Raw genomic sequence first — 25482 nt, 5'->3', positions numbered from 1 at the left:
CTTAACAATTATATGAGCACTTGCTTTATCCCCAGGCTCACAAGAGGGAACAGGCAGAAAACACCCATCTCCCAGTCTTTCACAAGAAAGGATTTGACTGCATACTTTACAAGCTGCTGCTTTAGGGATCCAGTTTCTACTTTACATGCATAAGTATTGACAGTGATCTTTTACAGCACCCAAAGGAGTTGGGGCGCTTCTGCCTTCTTTCTCTGGTTCACTCAAACAAGTCACCAGTTATCTCCCTAGAAGGAGCATGTTCACATATCTACTACCCTAACTTTTATGGCTGTCACTGGAAAGAACCTCAATTACTTAGCTCTGATAGCCAACAGGGTTTTCATTCACGAGTCTGACAAGGCTATAGGGGATAAAAGAAGTTTTTAAACAGGCATATAAGCACCCTCCATCCCATGGATATGCATCTAGGTTCACTGCAGAAGGAACAACAACAACAAAAAAAAAATCTCCCAATTTTTGCCTGGAAGGAGTTTGACTGCATTGTTTACTAGCTGCTATAATACATGAGGGCTCAGCTTCTAATGAACCTCTATCAAGGTGCTGGCTAAGATTCTCACCTGATGGACACTCATAGGTCTTTGTATACCCTCAAATACTGGGAGCCACTACAACAAAGACTATGGCTTGGATAATCACAAAGGTTTCAGAGGTAACCAGAAGCTTAGGCTAGACTGATTAATGAAGCTAATCTACATGAGCTTGGTCTGTCAAGATAGGGAGAGGTCTAGCTAATGTGCAAAACAAGTAATTTGAGTCAAGGAAAATGAAGGAAAAGGGGAATATATTCCAAACACTAGAAGATAAAATCCAGAAACTGATCTTAATGAAATAGAGATTAAGTATTCAAAATAATCAATAAGATGTTTACTGAGATCAGGAGAGCAATACATGACAAAGTAAGAATTTCAATAAAGGGATAGAAAAGGTTTAAAAGTGCCAAACAGAACTAAAACAGAATAACTTAACTGAAAAATTCAATAGAGGAGTTTAACACAAGGCTAGGTCAAAGGGAAGAAAAGATCACTGAAGAAGGAGAGTGGGTGGTGGAACTCATCCAATCTAAGTTAGCAAAAGAAAAAATAATGAAAACAGTGAGGACAGTTTATATAACAATATATGTATGTAACAATATACAGAACAACAAGAGAAAAGGCTATAAAGCTAATTTGTAGAGATAACGACTGAAAACATCCTAACCTGGGGAAAGAAACAGAAATCCAGATCCAGAAAGTCAAACGAGCATTAAAAAATATCCATCCTACCCAAAGTGATCTACAGATTCATTGTAATCCAATCAAAATTTCAATGTTATATTTATTTTACCACAATAAAAAGTTACAAAGGGGGAAAAAAAAAACCCAATGGCATTTTTTACAGAAATAATAAAAACAATCCTAAACCTCGTGTGAAACCACAAAAGACCTCAAATAACCAAAACAATCTTGATAAAGAATAATAATGCTGGAGTCATTCCACTTCCTGATTGCAAATTATATTACAAGTAATCAACACAGTATGTATTAGCATTAAAAACAGACATATAGATCAATGGCACAGAAGAGAGGGCTCAGGAATATACTCATGCATAAATGTCAATCAATATTCAACAAAGAAACCAGGAATACACACTGGGAAAAGGATAGACACTTTAAGAATCAATACTGGTTAAACTGGATAGCCACATGCAAACGAATGAAACTGGACACCTGTCATAGATCATACACAAAAAGCAATTCAAGACTGATTAAAGATGTAAATGCAAGGTTTCAAGGCCATAAAACTCTTAGAAGAGAATACAGGGGTTAAATTTCTTGACAGTGTCCGAGGCAATGATTTTTTGGATCTGACACCAAAAGCAAAAAAAAAAAAAAAAAAAAAACAAGACAAAAATAAACAAGACTACATTAGACTAAAAAGTTTCGGCAAAGAAAAGGTACTCATTAAAAAAAATGAGAAGGCAACTTAAGGGGGCCTCCCTGGTGGTGCAAGGGGTTAAGACACAACCTATGAGGCTAACCACAGCCACTGCAGCACGAGTTCGATCCCCCATCCAGGGAGCTACCCACATGGCGCAGCAGACCTCTCCTGTCTCGCCTGCTGCTCCCCTCAGCAGTGTATTTCAGTCATTCTGCCTATTCTGTTCCTCTCTGTCTCTCGCGAATCCTCTCACCTACCACACCTCTGGCCTGTACTCTGGTTCTTGTATGCATAAATAAATAAATTAAAAAAAAAAAGAAAGGCAACTTAAGGAATGGGGAAATTGTTTGCAAACCACACATCCAAAATGATGTTAATATTTAAAATAAATACTCATACAACTCAACAGGAAAAAAAAAACATAGACCAATTAAAAATGGGCAAAGATCCTGAATAGCTATATTTTCAAAAAGACATACAAATGGACAACAGGTATGTGAAAAGCTGCTCAACATCAGTAATGATCAGGAAAATGCAAATTAAAACTACAGTGAGAAACAGAGAAGCTTAAATGCTGGAACCCAGTTTACTCTATTGGTGGGACTAAACTGGTATGGCCACTATGTTGTATGAGGAGTATCAAGAAGATAAAAAATAGAACTACCATAAAATTAGCAATCTCACCTCTGGGAATATTCCCAAAGGAAAGGAAATTACTATTATAAAGATATCTGTTACTCCCATTTTTATTGCAGCATTATAGCAGTAGTCAAGGTATAAAAGCAACAAAGTGTCTATCAATAGATGAATGGAAGAAGAAAGGTATTTATATCTACAGCTGTGTATAAAAAAGGTAATACATCACAAAGACCAGCTTATTTATAATGGCTCAATATTAGAAATACTAAATAATTTAACTCACAACAACCAAATAGGTTTCTTTGCTATACAATGGTGTATTAGTTAGTTTTAGAGGTAAAAAGGGAACTCCTGTCATTTGTGATAACATGAATGAGAGAGAGCTTTATGCTAAATGAAGTAAGCTTTATGCTAAATGAAATAAGCAGACAAAGAAAGAAAACTACTGCATCGTATTACTTATTTAGAACCAAGATTATTTGGTATCCAGATAACCATACTTATTTGAAACATTTCTTACCTAAAGTTGGAAGAGCATCATTGTGCTTCTGAATACATGGGATTTTAATAAAAGAAAAAAAATAAACAAGTACACAACCCTACTATTTCATACTTATAGTTTCTTACCTTATTTCCTAGAAGGGCATTTACACAGGCTTCTGATGCATCACATATGGCAGTGAGATCATGTCCGCCTTCAAGAGCCAGCACCACATGTCCATCAGCCAATGTCATCAGTTGCTTCGTCAAATGACCAAAGCCTACCATGACACAAACAGAAAGTTTCAAAGAATTAGATCAAGAGCTAAATGACAGTTTAGCACTGTAAAGCTATCTGCAGCCTCTGCAGCATGAGTTCCATTCCCGGCCAGCCAGGGAGCTACCTACATGGCACAGCAGACCTCTCCTGTCTTGCCCACTGCTAGTCCTCAGCAGTGTATTTCACTCAGGCTGCCTGTTTTGTTCCCCACTCTGTCTCCAGTGAATCCTCTCACTGCCCCACACCTCTGGCCAGTACCCCAGTTCTTGCATGCATAAGTAAATCTTTCTTTTTAATTTTATTTTTATATTCCCCATACAATTGCAACCCCCTGACTTTGACCCCCAACCCTCTTTTCCCCGCCCTCAACCCCCCATAGTGTGTCCCTGGTTCATAGTTGTTTGTTGATTTTGATTTTTTCTTTCTTATAGTTATTCTTTTTCCTGGTCCCTTATTTAGGTTTTCTAGATTCCTGCTATGAGTGAGACCATCCGGTATTTTTCTTTTTCTTTCTGGCTTATTTCACTGAGCATGATCCCTTCCAGCTCCATCCATGTTGCTGCAAATTGCATGTGTTTATCTTTTTTGAATGTTTATAGCAGCACTATTTACAATAGCTAAGCTTTGGAAACAACCCAAATGCCCAAAAATAGATGACTGGATCAAGAAGATGTGGTACATATACACCATGGAATATTACTCAGCATTCATAATAAGTAAATAAATCTTAAAAAAAATTTTTTGAAGATCCCCCTGGGTGATTCTCTGTGTGTTTAATAGGGGTCCTCAATTTCTGCTTATAATTCCATTGCTTTCCATGATTTAATTTGCTTGTTTTTCAAATTTATAAAATAGTTTTATAGTTCTTACAACTTGCTCTTTTCATAAATTTCGGTAGCTCATCACAGTTGATGCATGTAGCTACAGTTCTTTGTTGTCCATTAGACTATTTTAGGATCATGGAAAAATTTATTTGCCCTTACTACTGATGATCATATTTAGGTTTTTTGTTATGATAAAATTCCAGTGTTTTAAACAACCCCCTCACGAATATTCTATACAAGTTTTCTGGTGCATATATGCAAGAGTAGAGTGAAATTGTTGTGACTTAAATCTGCTAAATAATATCAGATTATTTCCAAGAGACTATAAACAACCCCTATTCTGAAAGCAGTCTATTTAAGAATTCAAGGTTGGTCACATCCTTACCACATATGGTATGATTTGCCATGTGCGTGGGTAAAAAATGGCTTCTTACGATTTCATTCAGTATAAGTGGGGCATTTCTATTTCTAATTTGAATTAGAATTTTTATTACAAGTAAATGTTGAATTTAATTAATTTCTCTATAGCAAATGTTTTCTCCTATAACTTCATTTTGCTGTGAGTTACATTAGTTAATATTTCTAATATTAGGTCATAATTGAATTTATGGGATAAAACGAGCTGGTTGCAATACAGTATTATCTATTTTAACACACAGCTTGATTTGTTTTGCTAACACTTTGTTTAGGATTTTTTTCACCTATATTTATGAAGAGAGTTAATCTGTATTTTTTTCTTTCTTGTATTAAACCTGTTGATTTTGATGTGGTTGAGATCCTCATTTCTCATTGCTTGACCCTAGAATATTGGCTAGAACTCTTTTTTTTAAAAGTATTTTTTATTTTTTAAAGACTTTTTTTTTTAAGATTTATTTTTATTTATTTATACAAGCACTGGGTACAGTCAGAAGCGCGGGAGGGTGAGAGAATGCACCAGAGCCAGAGCAGGGAGCAGAACAGGCAGAAGGACCGAAGCACACTGCTGAGGGGAGCAGCAGACAGCAGGAGAGGTCTGCGCGCCATGTGGGACCCTCCTCCCATGGCAGGGGAGCAGCTGGTGATCGAACAGGTGCTGCAGAGGCTGCAGGCAGCTTGGCAACCCAGCGCTCAACCGCTGCACCACCGGGGAGGCCCTAGAACTGTTTTTTTTTTTTTAAAGGATTATTTATTTATTTATTTATACAAGAACGGGGGTGCAGGCCAAATACTCGGGAGGGTGAGAGGATTCACCAGAGACAGAGCGGGGAACAGAACAGGCAGACTGACGAAATACACTGCTGAGGGGAGCGGCAGGCAAGACAGGAGAGAGGTCTGCGGAGCCATGTGGGACCCTTGCCGGCAGGCCGGGATCAAACCAGTGCTGCAGAAGCTACTGACAGCTTCACAGAGCTGCGCTCAACCTCCTGCGCTACCAGGGGAGGCCCGAACTCTTTTTTTTTTTTTTTTTTTTTAAAGATTTATTTATCTGGGCCTCCCCTGGTGGCGCAGCTGTTGAGACTGGGCTGCGAAGCTACCCGCAGCCTCAGCAGCGCCTGTTCGATCCCCGGCCGCCGGCGAGGGTTCCACATGGCCTGCAGACCTCTCCTGCCGCACCCTTTGCTCCCCTCAGCAGTGTATTTCAATGGTCTGCCTGTTCTGTTCCCCACTCTGGCTCTGGTGAATTCTCTCACCCTCCCACACTTCTGACTGTACCCAGTGCTTGTATAAATAAATAAATCTTAAAAAAATATATAAAGATTTATTTATTTATGCATACAAGAACTGGAGTACTGCTGAGGGGAGCAGTGGGCCAGACAGGAGAGGTACCATGTGGGTAGCTACCTGGCTAGCTGGGGATCAAACTCATTGCTGCAGAGGCTGTGGATAGCATCACAGTGATGTGCTTAACCCCTTGCGACACCAAGGAGGCCCTGGATAGAATTCTGTAAAACCATTTAAGGCTTGTGTTCTCTTTAAGGAAGATTATGAATTATAGTGCTGTCATGATTCCTCATATTCCCAAATTATATTTTTCTAGAAATGTGTTTCCTTTATTTAGTAATAAAATTATTAAACAAATTTGCTCATTAACTATATTATTTTATTTTGGAACTCCAATGACTGTACATGGTCCTTGTCATATTCTCAATGTCTCATAAATTTTCATTTTCATTTTTATTTTTATATTTTCTGTTCTGAATTATGGATACTTTTTTCAGACCAATCATCAGAATTTCTCTTTCTAGATGTATTTAATCTGCTTTGAAAGTTTCTATTGATACTTTCACTTCAGTGATCATAAGTAAAACCTGGAAACAAACCAAATGCCCAAAAATAGATGACTGGTGGGCCTCCCCGGTGGCGCAGCGGTTGAGCGCTGGGTTGCGAAGCTGCCCGCGCCCGAGGAGCCGGTTCGATCCCCGGCTGCTCCCCGGCCACCGGAGGAGGGTCCCATATGGCGCACAGACCTCTCCTGCCGCCCGCTGTTCCCCTCAGCAGTGTACTTCGGTCCTTCTGCCTGCTCTGCTCCCCGCTCTGGCTCTGGTGAATTCTCTCACCCTCCCGTGCTTCTGACTGTACCCAGTGCATGTATAAAAAACAAACAAACAAACAAACAAATAAATAAATAAATAAAGCATGCCTCTATTAAAAAAAAAAAAAAAGATGACTGGATCAAGAAGATGTGGTATATATACACAATGGAATATTATTCAGCAATGAAAAAAGATAAACTCATGTCATTCGCAGCAACGTGGATGGACCAAGAAGGAATTATGCTCAGTGAAATAAGCCAGAAGGAAAAAGAAAAATATCGGATAGTTTCAATTATAACAGGAATATAGGGGAACCAAATAAGACATCAGTGTAAAAAAAAAATAATAACAGTACAAAACACAACAAAGCAAAAACAGACAATTAAAAAGCAGAGATATACTGCAGGGGAGGAGGGGGGAGAGGCGTGGAAGGGAGGGAGGAAGGAGCACAGGGGACTGTGCTGATGGTGCATGGGTACCTTGGGAAAGGAAATTCTATGGGGACTCAATCTGAAGGGGTGGGGGAAGCAAATATTGTCTAAAAATGTAAAAAATGATAAATATTAAAATAAAAGATAATAATAAAAATGGTGCTGGGAAAACTGGACCGCCACATGCAAAAAAAAAAAAAAAAGAAACTAATTCAAACTTTTAACTTCTTGTATTATTTAAAATATATAAAACAGTATTTTATTTTACCTCATTTACTTACTACATATAATATTTAGAATATTTCTATATCCATGAAAACAGGAAGAATAAATTTCAGTGTGAAAATGCATGTTCTGCAAGGCAACTTGGACTGCTTCTAAGCTGGCCTCTGTTTCTCTCTTTAATCATTATAATAATTGTTTGAAAAGAATGGAAATTCTGAGAATAGAGTTAGTAGAACTAAATGAAAGTCTATAAAATTATCAATGAAACCATGAAACCCAAATCCAAGCTAAATTGCTCTGATTTGGAACAATAAAATAAGACTACCTTAATCCTTGGAATGCATTGAATTATCCACCCTAAAAAGCCAGAAGGGTTCAGAAATTCAGCTCTGGTTTTGTACTTTAGGTTAGCCATGACCAAGATGAGTTCATTTCCTCACTATCTTGAAGCATGTCAATGTTGATTCTATGCACTTAGCTAATATTCCAAGGGAAGTCAAAATAATGACTTTGTAATTATCCTATGTTTCTAGACACTTGGCAGAAAATATTTTCAAAGGATTTAAAAATTAGGTGAAGGATATTTTCAAGCACTGCAATATTTCTCAGTTCCAGTGAACTTAAAGATGATAGCAATAGTCATATTTTCCTCAAGGCACTTAATAATGAGGTTGATCATACTTAAACTCTGCTTTCTATCTGATTACTCTAAAAAGAAAAGTAGTTTTCAGAAAATGTATAAAGCAAAGTTCTGATCTCTAATTCTTAGAAATTTTCTTGGCCTGAGTTAAGTAAGGTTATAGCCCACAGTGGTTAGTTCTACTCTAAAAAATAAAGGAGCAAGAAGTACTCATAGAGAAGTACACATTTCTGCTAATCATATTGCTAAATACTCTAGACAGTGTTTCCTGTAACTTAAACCAGGTTAACAATGGTAACTTAAAGAGAAATTATAATAAGTGAATACAACATATCTTTCATACTGAAGGTTCCTAGCAATTGAGAAATGAATCTTTTAAAGTCACTACTGAGCTGATCAAATCACATGGATTTAAAAAAAAAAAAAAAAAAAGACAGAGAGGGAAAGTCCCAAATCTGATTTAAGTTCATTCTTTCCCCTGAAAATGAAAAAAGCCCCATAAAGTACCAAATTTAGATGGGATAGTAAAAAGTGGAAAGGAAATAATGGAATGAAGCTAATCTTTGATCTCTGTCCAAATTCCTCTTTTTTCTTTTTTTCTTTTTTTACCTACAGGGTTTATTCCTATTCACATGTTACCCATGTGATCTCTGGAGTCAGAGATTGAGGCAGCTGAACTCTGAGCTATGCATACACAAGACATTGAAGTAAAGAATTGAAATTCCTATAAGGCCGGTACCCTGCCTTCCATTTAAAGCACGGAATTCAAGAATAATTTTTTAGTTCAACTAACTTGAGTTCTACTGTGTCCATTACCTCTATACAGATACACAAAGGATTAAAAAAGTCAAGTATGACTACCAGTATCAAGGTATTATTTTCAGGACATATGAGATAAAAGTTTCAGTGATGTGTACGTGTGCGCATAATAGTCGTAATAGCAAGCTTCATTATTTTTACTCCTAGTTTCACAAAAGGCATAAACATTGATCTTACTTATCCAAACAAATGAAAATACCCCGCAGACTTGAAAAATTACAGCAGAGACCTTTGTTAATGTTTTTCCCCAGGGGGTAGGAATATTCTGAGTGAGAGAGCTAATGTTAAACAAGAGATATTAAAAAAAAATCCCATATCTGTATAGCACGGCACATCTTGGGCTCAAACAATCAAAGAATGTGGTTATGAAACTTGGTTCTTCAATTCTACGTCTACCTTCAGTTTCATAATAGGGGGTGGAGGGAGGGTAAGGAGCAGGTTTTTAGGAGGAATATGATGCCTGGGGTGGGAAGATTACAGGCTTGTGGACTGAAATTGGCAAATAATCACTGAAGATCAGTAGTAGCAGTGGTTCTTATTATTTTCACTGACTATGTGCAGAATTCTCTACGAAATACTTTTTTAAAGTGAAATATGGTTCCTTAAATTCCTGGGGATCTCTAGAATAAGGAATTAACAAAGTTGTACTACTATTACTGCTACTGCTACTACTACTACTACTACACAACTACTACTACTGAATCCTATATGCAGCCTGGTTGTTTTAAATTCATGACAGTAAATTTAATTAATTAAATCAGCATTAAATTAAAAACATAAGAAAAGCTACATTATAATACTTTTTAGATGAGTAGCTGAACTGGAACTACCAAGACTGAGCCACCACTTAGAAAAAGAATTGGAAAGACATTTTCAGCTAAAAATGCTGTTTAGTTCCATTGATGTATTATAAGCAAATTAAATTTTGCTGCTTCTAAGAAGAATATTAAATAAGTTGTAAATATTGTAGTGGTTCAAATTATCAGTTTCAATTTGATTTCTTGATATTCTGTAGCAGTTTGTTTCTTCCTAAAATGTCAACGGTTTCAGCAGTTTTATTGGTTTAGAGAAGTCGTTTGAAACAAAATGTTACTCTAAGGCTCAAAGTGTCTTTAATAACTAAGGCATAAGACATAAAAGGATTCATTCTTCAAAACAGATCATCTCAAACGTTTCTTTCTAGTGTTTGCCAAATAGTTCCCCAAGAATAGTGGTAGGGAAAGAAAACAACCCTAATTAGATTTTAATTTCCATTTAAAAACAACTATTTTAAGAACCAAAACTAATACATATCCATTGTAGAAAATTTAGAAGGTGATAATAACTAATATAGTGTAAAATAATAAATGATGTTATATAAGTATACTATTATTTTATGAATAATAAATGAAAATAGTGATAAATATATAGAATAATAGATGCATAGTCCTACCAACCATAGATAGCCAATTCAAATTCTGTAGTATTTCTTGCTTTCTGTTTTTGTATATTTTAAAAATAAAACAGGATCATATTGTAATTTTTTTAAACTTATGTTTACAAATATCAAGAATGGAAAACATTTTTCATGCTTTCTATATCATTTTAAATGTATGACTATATCAATCAATTCTTTGTTTTTAAACTGCTAATAGGATTTCAGTTTTATAATTACGATTGCAAATAATATCCTCTCATGTGTCTCAAGTGGCCACTGTGTACTAGCACTTATCTGATTCTAGTGTTATTATGTATTAGGAAGGAAGGAAGCCATTCTTTTTATTGTTAACTTTTCCATTTTATCAGAGGATGAGATAGAACATTAATAGTAAAACAAATAAAGACAACAGGAGTTACACACAGTCAAAACCTGATAAACTCCATTCTTTTAGCAACCATGTGTGTTCAGCAATATCTGTTGTAGATAACTGGAATATTCTTTTAGAAGCTCTGAGAAATAAGAGATACTCCCTGAAAGTGTGTTTCTATTATGAAACTGCAAATAGAGTATTGGAAACCTTTCTGGAGTCCAAGACTGAGCGAATTCTTCTGTGGGTTCAGAAGGGACTTCACTCTAAACTATAATTTCCTCACTATAGCCATATTGTCACCCAGTGATAAGCTCCAGGATAAGTAGCCAGCTTCCAGGGAGGGATACCTGGGTCATGATTCATTTGTTTAACAAAGGAATAGTGATGCAAAGTTTTGATTAGTTCTACTTAAAAGTCTAACTTTGCTGATGCCAATCTTCCATTCACAACACATATTTCTCCATTATTACTTTCTGTGTCTGTTGAAGAAATTTCAATTTAAAAATATCAAAAAATATAGAACCAACCCCTGCCCTTGTGTGGCTGTTCAGCAAAGGTAGCGGAGTCAAAGTCAGGAGCAGTGACAGTCTCTTGAAAAATTGTCACCTAATATGTTTATTAACTTAACTCATTTGTTTAACTCTTCTTTAGTTGCTAAAAAGCCTCAAGAACAAATAACTTGTTTTTAGAAAAGGTTATTGTCATTGGGCTTGAAATAATTGTGAAAGCTCAATCACAAAACCAAATATTAGAGATGAAAGAACCACATTCTTATGTCCCATTTTAATTTTAAATTTAATTTTACACACCTACAGGCATATTTTTATAGTTATATCCAGAAAGAATCACTGAAGAATGCACATACACTAAAGTATAATTACAAAAACTGTAGCCATTTTCTTGCCTAAACACTTTGTCATTAAGTTACCATATTGTTCTTTAGAAAAATGCAGTCAAATTCAAGTTGAGAGAAAAATTTGGGTAGCATGTGGTTGTCTCATGTATTGTGAGGCTCTCTAGCAGGACTTCAAAGCGGAATCTGATTGTTACAGATGGGAAGAGTGGTTTCCACAGAAATACCTTTTTAAGACTCTTGGTGCTGTAATTCATATGGTAGACACTTGTGATTTGTTCCTGATGATGTTGGGATCATTTAACTCACAAAACCATTGTCGCTACCATAAAATCCTTTCATCTGTAGCCAAAAAGGTTTATTTCATGCAAATGAAAATTTTTCATTAAAGTATCACCTTAATAATGGGCAAAGATATATATTTTCTGGTCATGTTTAAAATGTAAATTTATGAACATATTCTGAAGATTCATTTCATGTTAAGATCTTTATTTATTTGATGTCCCAGGACTCTTTCCAAGTTCATTGAAACCGGAAATCAATTTTAGAAGAAATATGGAGATTATTATCATTAAATCTTTCAGTTGGCTTATTCCAGGCAACCCTATAAATATTGCATATGTTTTAAAGAAGGCACTTTAAGCCATAGTAAAAATCCTTTTACTGTTCTAGTCAGTGATGTTCCAAGAGGTAAGATTATATTCTCACTACCTTTTGAAGACAAATGAACAGTTGGTTTGCGTACTAAACAATGTTTAATACCATTGTTTCCAAAAAATGAATTCGGGAAACATCTTTACAAATCCCCAAGAATAAAACAGCAATAAACCATGACTGGTATTTTGAATATCCATCTATCCGCCCATTTATTTATTCCCTCCTTCCTTTATGATCCATGTACAAATCAGCAATTACTAACAACCTACTATGTGCCACAGTTTCATGTGTGAATCTTATATTCAATTTTCTATATTTTAATAAAAGATCTTAATCATAGAATTTTAGTCTAGAAATTGATTTTTAGATCACATATTCTAATCCTTTCATTTTAAGGATAAAGAAACTAAGACCTAAGAAAGTTAATCATCAAGGGTAACCAGTTAATATAGAGTTGGGAGGAGAACTCGAAGATCTCAGTGAGTATACTTCCCACCATTCAGCCAACTCATCGATATTAATACTGCCCATATTTTCAGAAATGATTTCTAGCTCAAAAAGAACTTCAGAAAGAGTTCCTAGACACCAAATGGCTTTTACAAATCATTGCTTTGGTGTATTAAGTATAAACAAACCAGAAACATGTGAATTAAATTTCCCTTAAAATACATAAATACAAAACCAGTGAGGAAAAAAAAAATCCCTAGAAAATGCTTTTGGACATCATAGGACTATTCCTTCCCACTCCTCAACAAAATTGTGCTTGCCAAACCCCAACTGCAATTTGATTTGCCAATCACTAGTTTTTACTGCTGTTTTCAATAATCATCAAACACATGGGATCTATTCTCTCAATGATGCTCATGCATAATTGGACAAGTGGGATGGAATAAGAGCAGGGTAGACTCATGCTAAGATAATGCCGTTACAGTAGTTTGCATTGCTCAAATTCAACCAATATTTACTGAGTATAAACTCTAATAATAGCTAGGGAAATACAAGGATGGATAAGATAGCTTTAATTCTGCCTCTAAGGAACTAAAATATAAGGGAGACATACTAAGAAAAATATAATCTAACATAAAGGAAACTATTATAAAATAAATGCATTTTATAAAACTTAATAGATGGAAGATATACATCTACTTAGAGGAAAATCTGGAAACAGCGGAGGGCATTGGAACAACTGCAGTTTTATTTATTTGTATACCTTTGCCTCAGATTCCCATTTCCAACATAGGAATAGTAATGTTCTTTAATTTTAGTGAAATATATATGTAAAATGCACCTAACCATTATATAACACATGAGTAGTGTTACTTCCTCACTCCAAACCATCAGCTTTCTTTATGATTTAAAAGTGATATTGGATAGAATACCTTCTAGATGGTATTTAATTGTTGTATTAGTAAACCTAACTTTAGAATTACTCATTTATTTTGACACCGGGTATATATGTACAGTAGATGCTGAAAGCAAAATGAAGGATGAAAAGATAAGTTTGGTGAGCAGGAACTCAAATATCCAGATAAGCCTGCTCTTTAAATTTTATTTCAAAGATAAATAACCAAGAATTGAATCATACTTTGAAATTGAGCATGTAACTTGGTACATACTAGGAGCTCAGTACATATTTATTTAAAGAATCTGTGGATTTGGAATGAACACATTCTATTCAAGTTTATTTGATTCCATTTCAGTTAGATAGTATGGTAGGCAAAATTCTCCCAATTACCCCAAATGACTATTGTCCTTATAACGCCTCCCCTTTTAAGTGTGAGTGGAACTTGTGAAATAGTATATATTCCTGTGATATGGCAAAAGGATTTTTCAGTTGATTTTAATGAGAGAAGAGGGGCAGGAGAAAGGAGAGAGTCTATTTTACAGCCCTTTAATAGCAAAATTATTCTCCAGTTGGTCACACAAGAGGTAGACAGAATTGAAGCAAAGGATTTGAATACATCATTGATCGTTTGAAAAGGGAGGGGATCATGTAAGAAGGAAAATCGGAGGCTTCTAACCAGCAAAATAGGTAGGTGTCTTTACAAACATAAAGCGTGTTTAATTTTCACTTAGGATGAGATGAAATAACCAGTGCTTGTGATCATTTACACAAAGGATTCATCGGGATGAGGTGGGTTATTGGGAGAAAACCAGGTTGTGATGAGCTACTTCAAACAGAGACAATGCTACTTGTTTTCTGTGTTTACCTGAACCAAATCCAAAGTGGGTCACCCTGCTTCAAATAACATGAAAATCCTAGATGAGTTTGATTTTGTTAGGTGATTTTTTTCAAACAGAAAGATTTTCATAACTGTGAACTCATTTAGTGAACCAAGGGCTCTCTGATGGGGGGGCAAACATTGTTTAAAAACGAACAATGATGTAATATATATATATATATATATATAGAGAGAGAGAGAGAGAGAGAGAGAGAGATGTGATCATTGGCTGCATCAGGTTGGATACCTCCAGGATTTTCTAACTGATTACACATCTTGTGCTCAAGGAATTCTGGGAGGTATTATGTAGCTGAAAGAATATCCATTAGGAGATTTTGGATATTGAGATGGGCAGACATGCCAGCAGAAAACTCTAGTTTCACTAGCACAGAGCAGTAAGGTCAACATGCCAAGCACCCAATCACCTATTGTTGGCTTCTCAAGCTTTTCAGGGTTAAATTAAAGCCAAGAAGACATGATCTCTTTTCTCCAGCCCCATCTTCTGCCATGCCTTCATATTCACTTGATTTAGACACAACTATTTGTGTGAAGAGTTTAATGAATATTACTAACAAATTATGTCCACAGTCTGAAATTCTACTCATGGAGTGTCTTTTCCACATATAGCTAACTCCTACTCATCCTTTAAATTCAGCATAAGGAGCCCCCAGAAGCCCTGCAAAATGTCAGGGTTTTCCTATATGCCCCATTCACACCTATTTCTCTAATACTCAGTCAATCTAGTGAACAAGGAACATCCTTGCCTGACTTTGCATATCTAGTGACTAGGAGAGTGCAGGGTATTCTCAATGTGTTAATTAAATGATGTATAAATAGTAGAGAGATGTGAAGCTATCTTTTCTGAACCTGGCTGAATGTGTGATAATAACTAAAGTTTATGGAGCTTAATACAGGTGAGGCTCTGTGTTAAACATTTTACAACTTTATTTAATACTTAAAAATAAATAAAAAATAACAAATCACAAACATGGAAAATTATTAACAATATACTCTTTTTAGAGAGAAAACAAACACAGAGACTAAGTACATTGTACAAGGTAAAAGGCAGAGGGAGAATCTGAACACTCTGGCTCTGGCTCTGTTTTAAATCCTGTTTTAAAGCATAATACCCAATTTTTCAAATTCAGAGTTGTTGGTGATACTGGTGAAATCAAGGCCCTGAAATTACTCAGGTGCTTATGATATATATGCTATAGAATACCTATTTTTCTTTCTTTAATAATGTTTTTAAACTAATACTATGGCCAGTATAAGTAGAAAATCTTTTTCAAAGATTGGGAGTGAAAATCTGTGGAATACAAGTTCAGGTCCAAAGAAATACAACAGGCCAAAAAGAAAAGTTGAGTCCTTCTTATCACAAACTATTTCTTATACAGTTCTACAACACTTGTAAATAATTGTGTTGGTTTAGATTTACATAACATGAAACTAGAACACCATATCTTCAAGAGGAGTCAATAAAATAATTGTGGCTGTTTCGTTCATCTAAGAGTTATGTGCTGAGATGATACTATGTGACAGGAACTTTGCTGGCCAATGAGAATACAATTAAGAGCAAAACAAAGATGGTTCCTACCCTTATCTTTCTGAGAAGTCAATATGAGTGAGAGTAAACATCACCAGTTACCATGCTATGTGTTTGAAAAGTATGACACAAGTGCCCAAGTGGGAGAATGAGTTCTAAGGATATAAACTTGCTCAAAATAGTCAATGGCCAAGCCATAATCAGAAACTGGGTTGGTCAACTCTGGGACTTGTTCTTCAAACCACTTGAACATGTTTAAATGATACTGAAGAACTACATGATTATACAAGTGTTATTGTCATAGCACCAACTGTGTCTGAATAATAATCATCAAAGGTTAATGGATGTAACCTATTCTTATTACTCAGTCTTTAACTTACATTCATAAAAATATGGTTTTCAGAAAAAGAACTATCCACTTTGATTTGTCTGATATTGTCAATTTAAAAATGAATATTATCTCCACCAACCAATAATGCCAACTTGCCCTCTCCCCTCCAAAGAAAACAACAGCTCTAATTTCTTTGTAAACTAACTCTTGGAAGTAAGCTTGCATTTCAACTTCAATATAGCAATAATTCATGGCAGCACTCTCAAAATTCAGCTCAGACAATGATGGGCACAGCAACACTTGTAGTGACTATTGCCAAAAATTTATTGGCTAGCTTATTCAACATTTCCTAGTGGTTACTTCATGACTAATTGCTTTTTTTTAGCTTCTATTTTCAATTAGCACAGTGCCTAACACATAGTATTTGAAGTTATCTGGTCTTTTCTTTTAAAACAAATAATAATTAAAACCTTACTAAAGTCTCAATGTATATATTCCTCATAAACAGATGCCTGTAAATTAGATGGATGACAATTAATCTTCAAAGTGCCAGATAAGTATCAGATAAATTTTAAATATTTTTTGAATGGTAGAAAAACAAATTATTCTCTTCTAAGGAAAATGAGGACATATAGCTCATTGCCAAAAACATTCCTTGGAATTCTATTTCCCAAATGACCTAGGTTTTTAATTTCAAGGAAAAAATACCTGATTTTAAAAGATAAGTATCTACCCTCTGGGCAAAACTGATGATTTCTTATTTTTCCTGCCATAAAAGGAGGCTCAAGAACCCTCCAAATTATAGGTTTCAAGCAACCATTTAATTTAGATTAAATTAGACAGCAATTGTATGTTAAATAAATATGAAATGGCTCTGAATGTATTTGTCAAAGATTAAGAATTCTGTAATACTTAGCTTCTATTACACATTTGTTATTGCTGATTTTTAAAATAAATCACCATTTAATTGAAATACTTAAAGAACATTTACAAAAGAAATCATGGCATTTAACAAAACCCATGAGAACTTAGTAAGACCAATAGAGTAATTCTTTTTAAAGTAGGCCATTCTTCAACATGGTGGCAGAAAATATGCAAAGCAAACATGGCCAGAATCCTATGTAATCTTTACAAATGCCATCATTCAACTTGCCAAGTGTACCCCAAAAAAGGTTTCATTGAAAATATTTATCAAAATGGTTTTGGTCTGTTATAGGCTATTTCCATCTGACATAAAAAAATAGATTAAAGGTAGATGAAAATAAGGACTGCCTCATATATCTATCAGAAAATTGAATATAATTATCATTCTTTATGGACTAAGTCTAAATATGCTAGAGTACCTGGCATGGTGTTTTTATCCTGCATTTCCCACCCACTCCCCTTTTCCTATGTTGGAAATGTGAGACATGAAAAAGGAGTATTTCATTGATCATGCTAAAGGCACATGTATCTTAAACCACAGTTTCTTTATGAATGAAGCTCAATATCCAACATATATAAAAAACTGTAGAATCCTCAAAATGGCAAAGACAGAGCATTTCAGGGAGTGCAATAATGTTTTTGGACAAATGTGTCAAGTTGTTCATCATTTAAAATATGATAGGACTATAATTTGAATGTTCAGAGAGTGATGTTAAGCAGAGTTCAAATTTAGGATGGGTAGATCAACAATAGACCATTCACTAGTACTCTCACGACTAGTCATAGTATATGTGGATATATAGCAGAAAAAATAGAAGTAGTAATCTTTTGATAACTCTAAAGTCATTATAACTGTGGGGGGGGTGGAAATGGACATTTTTCAGTAAGCATCTATAATGAAGTTGGGCAATTGATCTCCAAACTAAAAAGATGATCACAGATGTACTTGGCTGCAAATCAAGTTGAAAAACACATGGGGTATGTGGCTGTTTGTTGTATTGCTCCTCATTAGAATGATACTTCAGATTTACCCAAAAATAATTAAAATTTTAGTATCTGGATATTAATTGAAAGATACATAGCTAAAAAATGTGGGGATTTTATTAAGGTATGACCAGTGGTACTTTCTTTATCCCAGTCACAAGTATTATAGCTTCAGAAAATACAGAGAAACTGGGTGCCCAAAATTACCTAACTATAATATACAAAGGAAATTCAAATTAACTACTAAAGGAACATGACTTTTATCAGAATCATCATAATGCAACAGAGTTCTGTAATTCATCACACTAATTGTCAACCTCATTCTCATTAAAGAGAATTACTTTTCTTTTTTTTTTTTAATGATTGTCTTTATTTATTTATACAAGCACTGGGTACAGTCAGAAGCGTGGGAGGGTGAAAGAATTCACCAGAGCCAGAACGGGGAACAGAACAGGCAGAAGGACCAAAGTACACTGCTGAGCTGAGCAGCGGGCGGCAGGAGAGGTCTGCGCGCCATGTGGGACCCTCGCCTGGCAGCCGGGGATCGAACTGTCGCTGCAGAGGCTGCGGGCAGCTTCGCAACCCAGCGCTCAACCGCTGCGCCACCGGGAAGGCCCCAAGAGAATTACTTTTCTTAGAGATACCCAGAAATTCCCTGCCAGCTGCTTAAATCCTCCCAACAGATTTGTTTTTATTGCCTAAAGAATGTTATTTTCCAGAAAAGTTTATCTAGTGAAGCATCAATGATCATTGTGGCATCATTGATTCTGAAATTGGTTGACATTAATCAACAAATACAATGGCTATTATCAAGTAAATTCTAGCCGAAGTTCTATGGCTTGGTGGATGAAGCCATTTCCACATCTAGGTTTTATTTTATTTTTTATTTCTCTAAGGGCCAAATAAAGGGATTGGTCTAAATTTGTATTCCTCAAAGTTAGCTTAATGTCTGGATGATTAGTATTATGTGTTTATTAAAATGCAGATTCCTTGAGGATTTTCTATGTGTTATTATGTCATTTGCAAATAGTGATAGTTTTGCTTCTTTTCTAATTTTCTATTTTTTCTAATTTTCTATATTTTTCTCTAGCCTAATTTCTCTAGCTAGGACTTCCAATACTATGTTGAACCCAAAAGACTACACACACACACACACACACACACACACAGAAAACAACTATTAGAAAACAATAAATTAGTAGATTAAAGTGGCAGACTACAAAGTAGATATACAAGTACCTATTGTGTTAATTGTGTTACTAAACCAAATTAGAAGGGAAAGAAATCAAGAAAATAATCCTACTTGCTATCAAATAAAAAATAATTAAATATCTAGCAATAAACTTAACAAACGAAGTGAAAGACCTGTACAATGAAAACTATAAACTCTAAGACAATGTCAAATGCAATAGAAGACACAAAGAAATAGAAAAATATTCCCTGCTCAGGGATTAGAAGAATTAACATTGTGAAAGTAACCATTTTTCCCAAAACAATATGCAGATTCAATGTAATTCCTATCCAACTTTCAATGTCATTGTTAAAAGAAATGGAGAAAACATTACAGAAATTTATATGGAACCACAAAAGACTTTGAATAGACAAAGCAATTCTGACAAAGAAGAAAGTGAATGGTGGTCTCACATGCCCAGATTTCAAACTATACTACAAAGTTACTCTAATAAAAACAGTGTGGAAATGGATAAGAACAGAAACACATGTAAGTGGAACAGAATCAAAAGCCTAGAAACAAACCCACACATATATGGGGAAGAAGTCAAGAGTATACAATAGAAAAAGGAAAGTCTTCAACAAATGGTGATGGGAAAACTTGGCAGTTATATGCAAAAGAATGAAACTAGATCATGATTTCATAGTGTATACAAAAATTAACTCAAAATGACTTAAAGATTGGGATATAAAACCTGAAACCATAAAATATGTAGAAGAATATATAGGCAAACCACTCTGAGGCACTGTGACCTTGACTCTTATAGGAAGGGAAACAATAATAAAAATAAACAAGTGGGACTACATCCAACTGAAAAGCTTCTGTGCAGGGAAAGAAACTATTATTAAAACAAAAAGATACTCTATTTCCTATGTGAGAAGGGGCTAATATACAAAGAACTTATGCAATAAAAAGAAATGATCCAGTGTGAAAATGGGCAGAAGATCTAAACATACACTGCTCCAAAGAAGATACATAGATGACCAACAGGCACATGAAAAAAATGCTTGTCATCACTTTTCATCATGGAAATGCTAATCAAAACCACAATGAAAAACATCACACCCATTAGAATGACCCATATCAAAAAAGCCAGAAACAATGAGTGTTGGGGAGGGTGTACAGAAAAAGGACCACTTGTGTCCACTGTTAGTGGGGATGTAGATTGGTCCAGCCACTATAGAAAATAATATATAGGTTTTTCAAAATATTATAAATAGACCTACTAGATAACCCACTGTATCCATTCCATCTACCTGATGAATACAAAAACACTAATCGAAGGCATATGCACACCCCCATATACATTGCGGCACTATTTGCAATTGTTAAGTTGTGGAAACAACCTAATTGCCCAGAAGTAGAATAAGACAGATGAGTGGCTTAAGATGATGTGGTATATTTATACAGCGGAATACTACTCAGGGTTCTCACACAGTGAATTTCTGTCAATGAGTTATTGTTATCAGAAAGTTTTAAATATTTGGTGTTATTTCATATTTAAATGTATTTGTAAAATTCAAAATAAATGTGCCTATCCTGTTGTAATAATACATAACTGTTAATTCTAGAAAGATAAAATCTTATTTTCTCTATTAGCAAGATTTTTCAAGTATAACCAAGTCCTGTCTCTCCCAAAATAGTTATAAAAGAAACAATATATGCACCTTGAATACCATACCTAGTTACTATCATTCTGGTTACTCTGATGAAGAATTACGAAGAATAAAATACTAACATAAAGAAAATTTTCCGCTGATAATAGTAGTTTAGAATGTAATGATAATAGGCAATATTTTAGAAACAATAATTTATGAAATAACACATAAGTGCTCTTTTAGCTTCATTTTTCTGAAGATAAACAATTTCCCTAGTCATATTGAATTTTCCATATGATTATTAGGCATCTATATTAATCATGACTTACTATTTATTAGCTAAAATATTTATTGAGGAAAGTTTTCTATATTATATTTGACCTTTATAATTTACTTCTTCAAAGGACAAGGCTTGATTTAAATGGAGGATCTGAACCTATTAAGAATATCTGAGGATATTAATAAACAAAAAAAAAAAGACTTGGGTTATGTTCAACCAACAGAGATTTAGGTTTGAGAGGTTATGTTTCTCCAGTAGAAGCAACTTTTCAGGTCCATGGAATGAAAGCAAGGTGTATTAACTCCTGTTAATTTCAATTGCTATCACTGAACACTCAAGGCAAAGTGGGTCCTTAGGATTTTTTTCATCATTTCAATTGGTTGATTTGATTAAAAAAACTGGATCTAGTAAAGTTTTCTGTTTCTGGATGTAGCAACGGTAGTGGTGGCATTTGTAGGGATGCATGGCTAAGGTCTCTGAGGGTGAAAATACTGTCCCAGATTATATACTGTTTTAGTGGAGGAGAGACAGAAAGTAAACAAGAAAAGGTAATATGTGCATAATTATTTTGGTGGATTAATTAAAGTGCAATTTTTAATCATCACCTGAAAAAGTCTGTATTTTGATGTCTAATCTTAGCATAAATAAGTGGGAACATTATAAATATTTCATTTTGGTACACTGTCCTCTAGAGTGTTTCTTGAATGCTACTGTGACTTTCTATATCAGTTATGTTTTTTCCTCTGCTGTTTTTGTAAACATTCTTTCAACTGTCCTATTGCCTTCACACTCTCAGGTTTTTATCCCTCCCCTCTTTTTCAAGTCTAGTTGATGGTCCCTCTACACCTTTCCATATAAGAAATGTGGATTACTCCCATTTTTCTGCCCTTATTTAACACTTTCCCTCTGAAAACATTGTCCACCAATGAATCTTTTCACCTTTGCAGTTGTCAACCATTATCACCAACTCAAAGACTGATATCTCTCCATGTGTCTCCTGGCTATCAAAGGATGTAATTCTCAATCACAAATGCCAGTAGAGCATCTTTTTTTTTTTTTTTTTGTACATCCAATCTCAACTCTAACTGAACACACCTAAATATTATCAGTTCCTATTCTCAAAATCCCCATAACATTTTCCAGTGATAATTCATACTCTTGACTTGGTAATCAGTCATAACACACCTTTGCTGTCAAACTCATTTTCTTAAATAAACTTTTCTTCTGCATTGGACAAGAAGAGAAATTTAAAAGTTTGGATTCAGTTTCTCTTTCTGTCACCAGTATCACTTCAGGCATGTTATTTAATTTCCCAGAGTCTTAATTTCTTTTTCTGTATACTGGGGATAATATCAGTTGAGGTTACGGTGAATTCATGGAAGATTGAAAATATATAAGGCCCAGCAATTGTTTGCTGTATCTTATATTTGCTCATGCCTTTCTTCCACCTGCTTTTCTTTCCCCTCTTATCAACATCTAATTCATCATTCAAGAGCGAGTTGTGCTACCCGCTCCTATATTCAGAAGTTTCCTCATCAGTACACATTTTGCCTGCAGAATTCATTTGATGAGATACAATCTTTTCATGCATTATGTCTTTTTTTATTTTCAGAGTAACTGATGAGAGTTTGAAAGAGGAATTAAAAATTCCAATGTTTGACATGCTAGTAAATAAGTTTGTATTTAGAAAATAAATAATATGGCAATTTTCCTCACACATGTCCAGAAAGACATTTTGACTTAGCAGTGCCCATGCTTAAATCTGAGTTCTTAGTCATGACTAACTCCAAACACTGTGATGTTTAAGCCAGGGATTTCAGTGCTTTGGCATTATCTTTACTGTTTCCCAAAGAATGTTGGAAAATTTAATATTCACAAACTTTGAAAAATTTCAGTTCACCTTTACTGTTTTCTCTGCACCACATTTCTCAAAGAACTTGTAAACTATTGTGAAAACTGAAGTGCATCATCTCCTTCATTTGGGCACTATAAACTCTCAAAATGTAACTTAACATGAACAAAACATGGACTCTACCCAAAAAATGCTCAGGAAAGCCTCTGATGGTCTGGAAATAAATATTCTAGAATACTCTGCAGGCCAGATGTGCAGACTATGAGATGGCATGTGGGAGAGGAGAGAAAAGAACTGAAGTCCATTAAATCTAGTATATTCCCAGTGTGGCTTACTTTTCTTTTTCTTGAATGCAGGAAAAGTCCTTTGCTTTTAGCTGCTATTTTCCAGCACTTCCTGGCTATTAGTTAATGTCAATTAAAAGAGGACGGCAGGGGTAGGTTTGAGTGTAATTGCTCTGGAGCAAAGTCTAAACGCAATGTGTTTAGATGCCTGCTTTTCTCTGAAGCCCCATAGCTTATATTATGGATCAGGGCCTATGACATGGAACATTCCCATGGACTTTAGAAGGAATTTCAGACAACCAGAGGGGATATCAAGACTTTGGGATCAGCTTTTGTGACTTTTTCTGTACATTAAAACAGATTCCCTTCAAAAAAAAAAAAAAAAGGTGGGGTGAGTAAAGGACTATAGTTGCATAGTTGCTAGGCCATGCCCCATGACCAAACATCTGCATTTGACTGTTTATTGACCTTGTTGGACAAATAATAGAATTCACCTAAGTTCTACATCACTCCACGGAGTTTTCTTGAGAAACCACTTTGTCATGTTTACATGCAGTGTCCACATTTTCTCATTTGTAAACCTAAGAAATTGTTGTAGATGATAACATTTTTTTGCATGTATGATTCTACCTCAGTCAATGATCCATCTTTACCCTCACAAAACAGCTTTCCAGTTCAAATCCTAATTATCCTCTTTGGTGCTCAAGAAATGACTGCCAACTTTCTCGCTAGTGACTGACATTTCATATCCATGCTAGTGCACTTTCAAACACAAACCATTCCAAGCCTTTCTTTGTTCTTTGAAGATATCTGTTTCTGTCATCCCAAGAAAATGCAAGAACAGTCAAATGCAGGTGTTCGGGCATGGGGCATGGCCTAGCAACTATGCAACTATAGTCCTTTGTCTCCCCCACCTTTTTTTTTTTTTTTGAGGGGAATCTGTTTTAATGTACAGAAAAAGTCACAAAAGCTGATCCCAAAGTCTTGACATCCCCTCTGGTTGTCTGAAATTCCTTCTGAAGTCCATGGGAATGCTCCGTGCCATAGGCCCTGATCCATAATTGACAAATGAGGAAATATACCAGGGAGCAGAATGCTAATGTTAACAAAGAAAAACAAAATCCTTAATACAGAAAAAGTGATTTTGTTGTTGTTGTTGTTGTTGGAAAAAATGGGAGTTTAAACAGCATATTTATTTCGTTTTAATTTCTGGGCTGTCAGACATCAGCTCTGAAGCCCTGATTCAGAACACATGCGGGGGCCCTTTGAAGTTCTGGCTGCTTTTTTTTTAAACAATGGCAGAAAGATATAAAGAAATTAAACTGCAACATAATCATGAAGCAGAACTTCTGGACTCCTGATTTACAAATTGTCATTCTTTCATTTTTGTAGGGCTTTGTTTTAAAACTTTACCGTGGCATATACGTTTTGTAATTTTTTTCCCTTTTAGCTCAATCTTCAGCTATTCTTTACCCCTCCAAATTGAAGCATTCTACTTTCATTTTAATCAACTAAAAAAAATAGCATATTGCGGTTTTCTGAAGACAAAAAGGAACTGGAAAAGTCAGAATAATATATTAAACTGTACGTTTTTGATAAGTCATAGAAATACAGGATTTAGCTCTTAAAGTACCCAATTTTCTTGGCACAAAGACAAAAATGTACCTTAAATTTTCAGGCAGTATAAAGAACTTTCCTACTTTGTTTTCATGCTCTAATTACAAAAGATCCTTACCAAAGATTTTAAAAACTGTGCATTTTCAAATTTGGTCTGGTAGATGTCATATTTGAACACACACACACACACAAATTATTTAATGTTATTCAGTGGTCACAGATATTTATTTGAACAAGGCACAATGGAATTTTTAAGTCAACAGACCCTTTTACATCTAAATGCAAATATCAACAGGGTAAAAATTTTTAGCCTCTAACATCTTTTTCATTCTATATTTTTTTTCTGAAATCTCTTACTGATTTTATCTTATACAGTAGTCTAATAGTTGCACTCTTTCCAAACACTGTTATATTTTATTCAACCTCTTTCCATTTGGAAAGGGTTTCTTCTCTGCTATATGCTTAATGTTCAAATTTTTAAAAACCATGTACAGAATTTTAATAATGTTTAGTGACTTGTGACT

General features: G+C 35.0%; 1 protein-coding gene across 1 annotated transcript in view; it reads right to left on the bottom strand.

Moving 5' to 3' along the window:
- Positions 1 to 25482, bottom strand: part of HDAC9 (histone deacetylase 9) — an 853144-nt gene that overhangs the window by 54154 nt on the left and 773508 nt on the right. The window contains exon 32 of the mRNA XM_054692408.1: positions 3205 to 3338. Coding sequence (XP_054548383.1) covers positions 3205 to 3338 — 134 coding nt within the window. The remainder of the gene's footprint in view (positions 1 to 3204; positions 3339 to 25482) is intronic.

The sequence above is a fragment of the Talpa occidentalis genome, unplaced genomic scaffold (assembly GCF_014898055.3).
Source record: "Talpa occidentalis isolate TD23 unplaced genomic scaffold, MPIMG_talOcc4v2.1, whole genome shotgun sequence".
Taxonomy (NCBI): Eukaryota; Metazoa; Chordata; class Mammalia; order Eulipotyphla; family Talpidae; genus Talpa; species Talpa occidentalis.
Note: the sequence above shows the minus strand (reverse complement) of the source record. Positions and strands in the feature narration are given on the sequence as shown.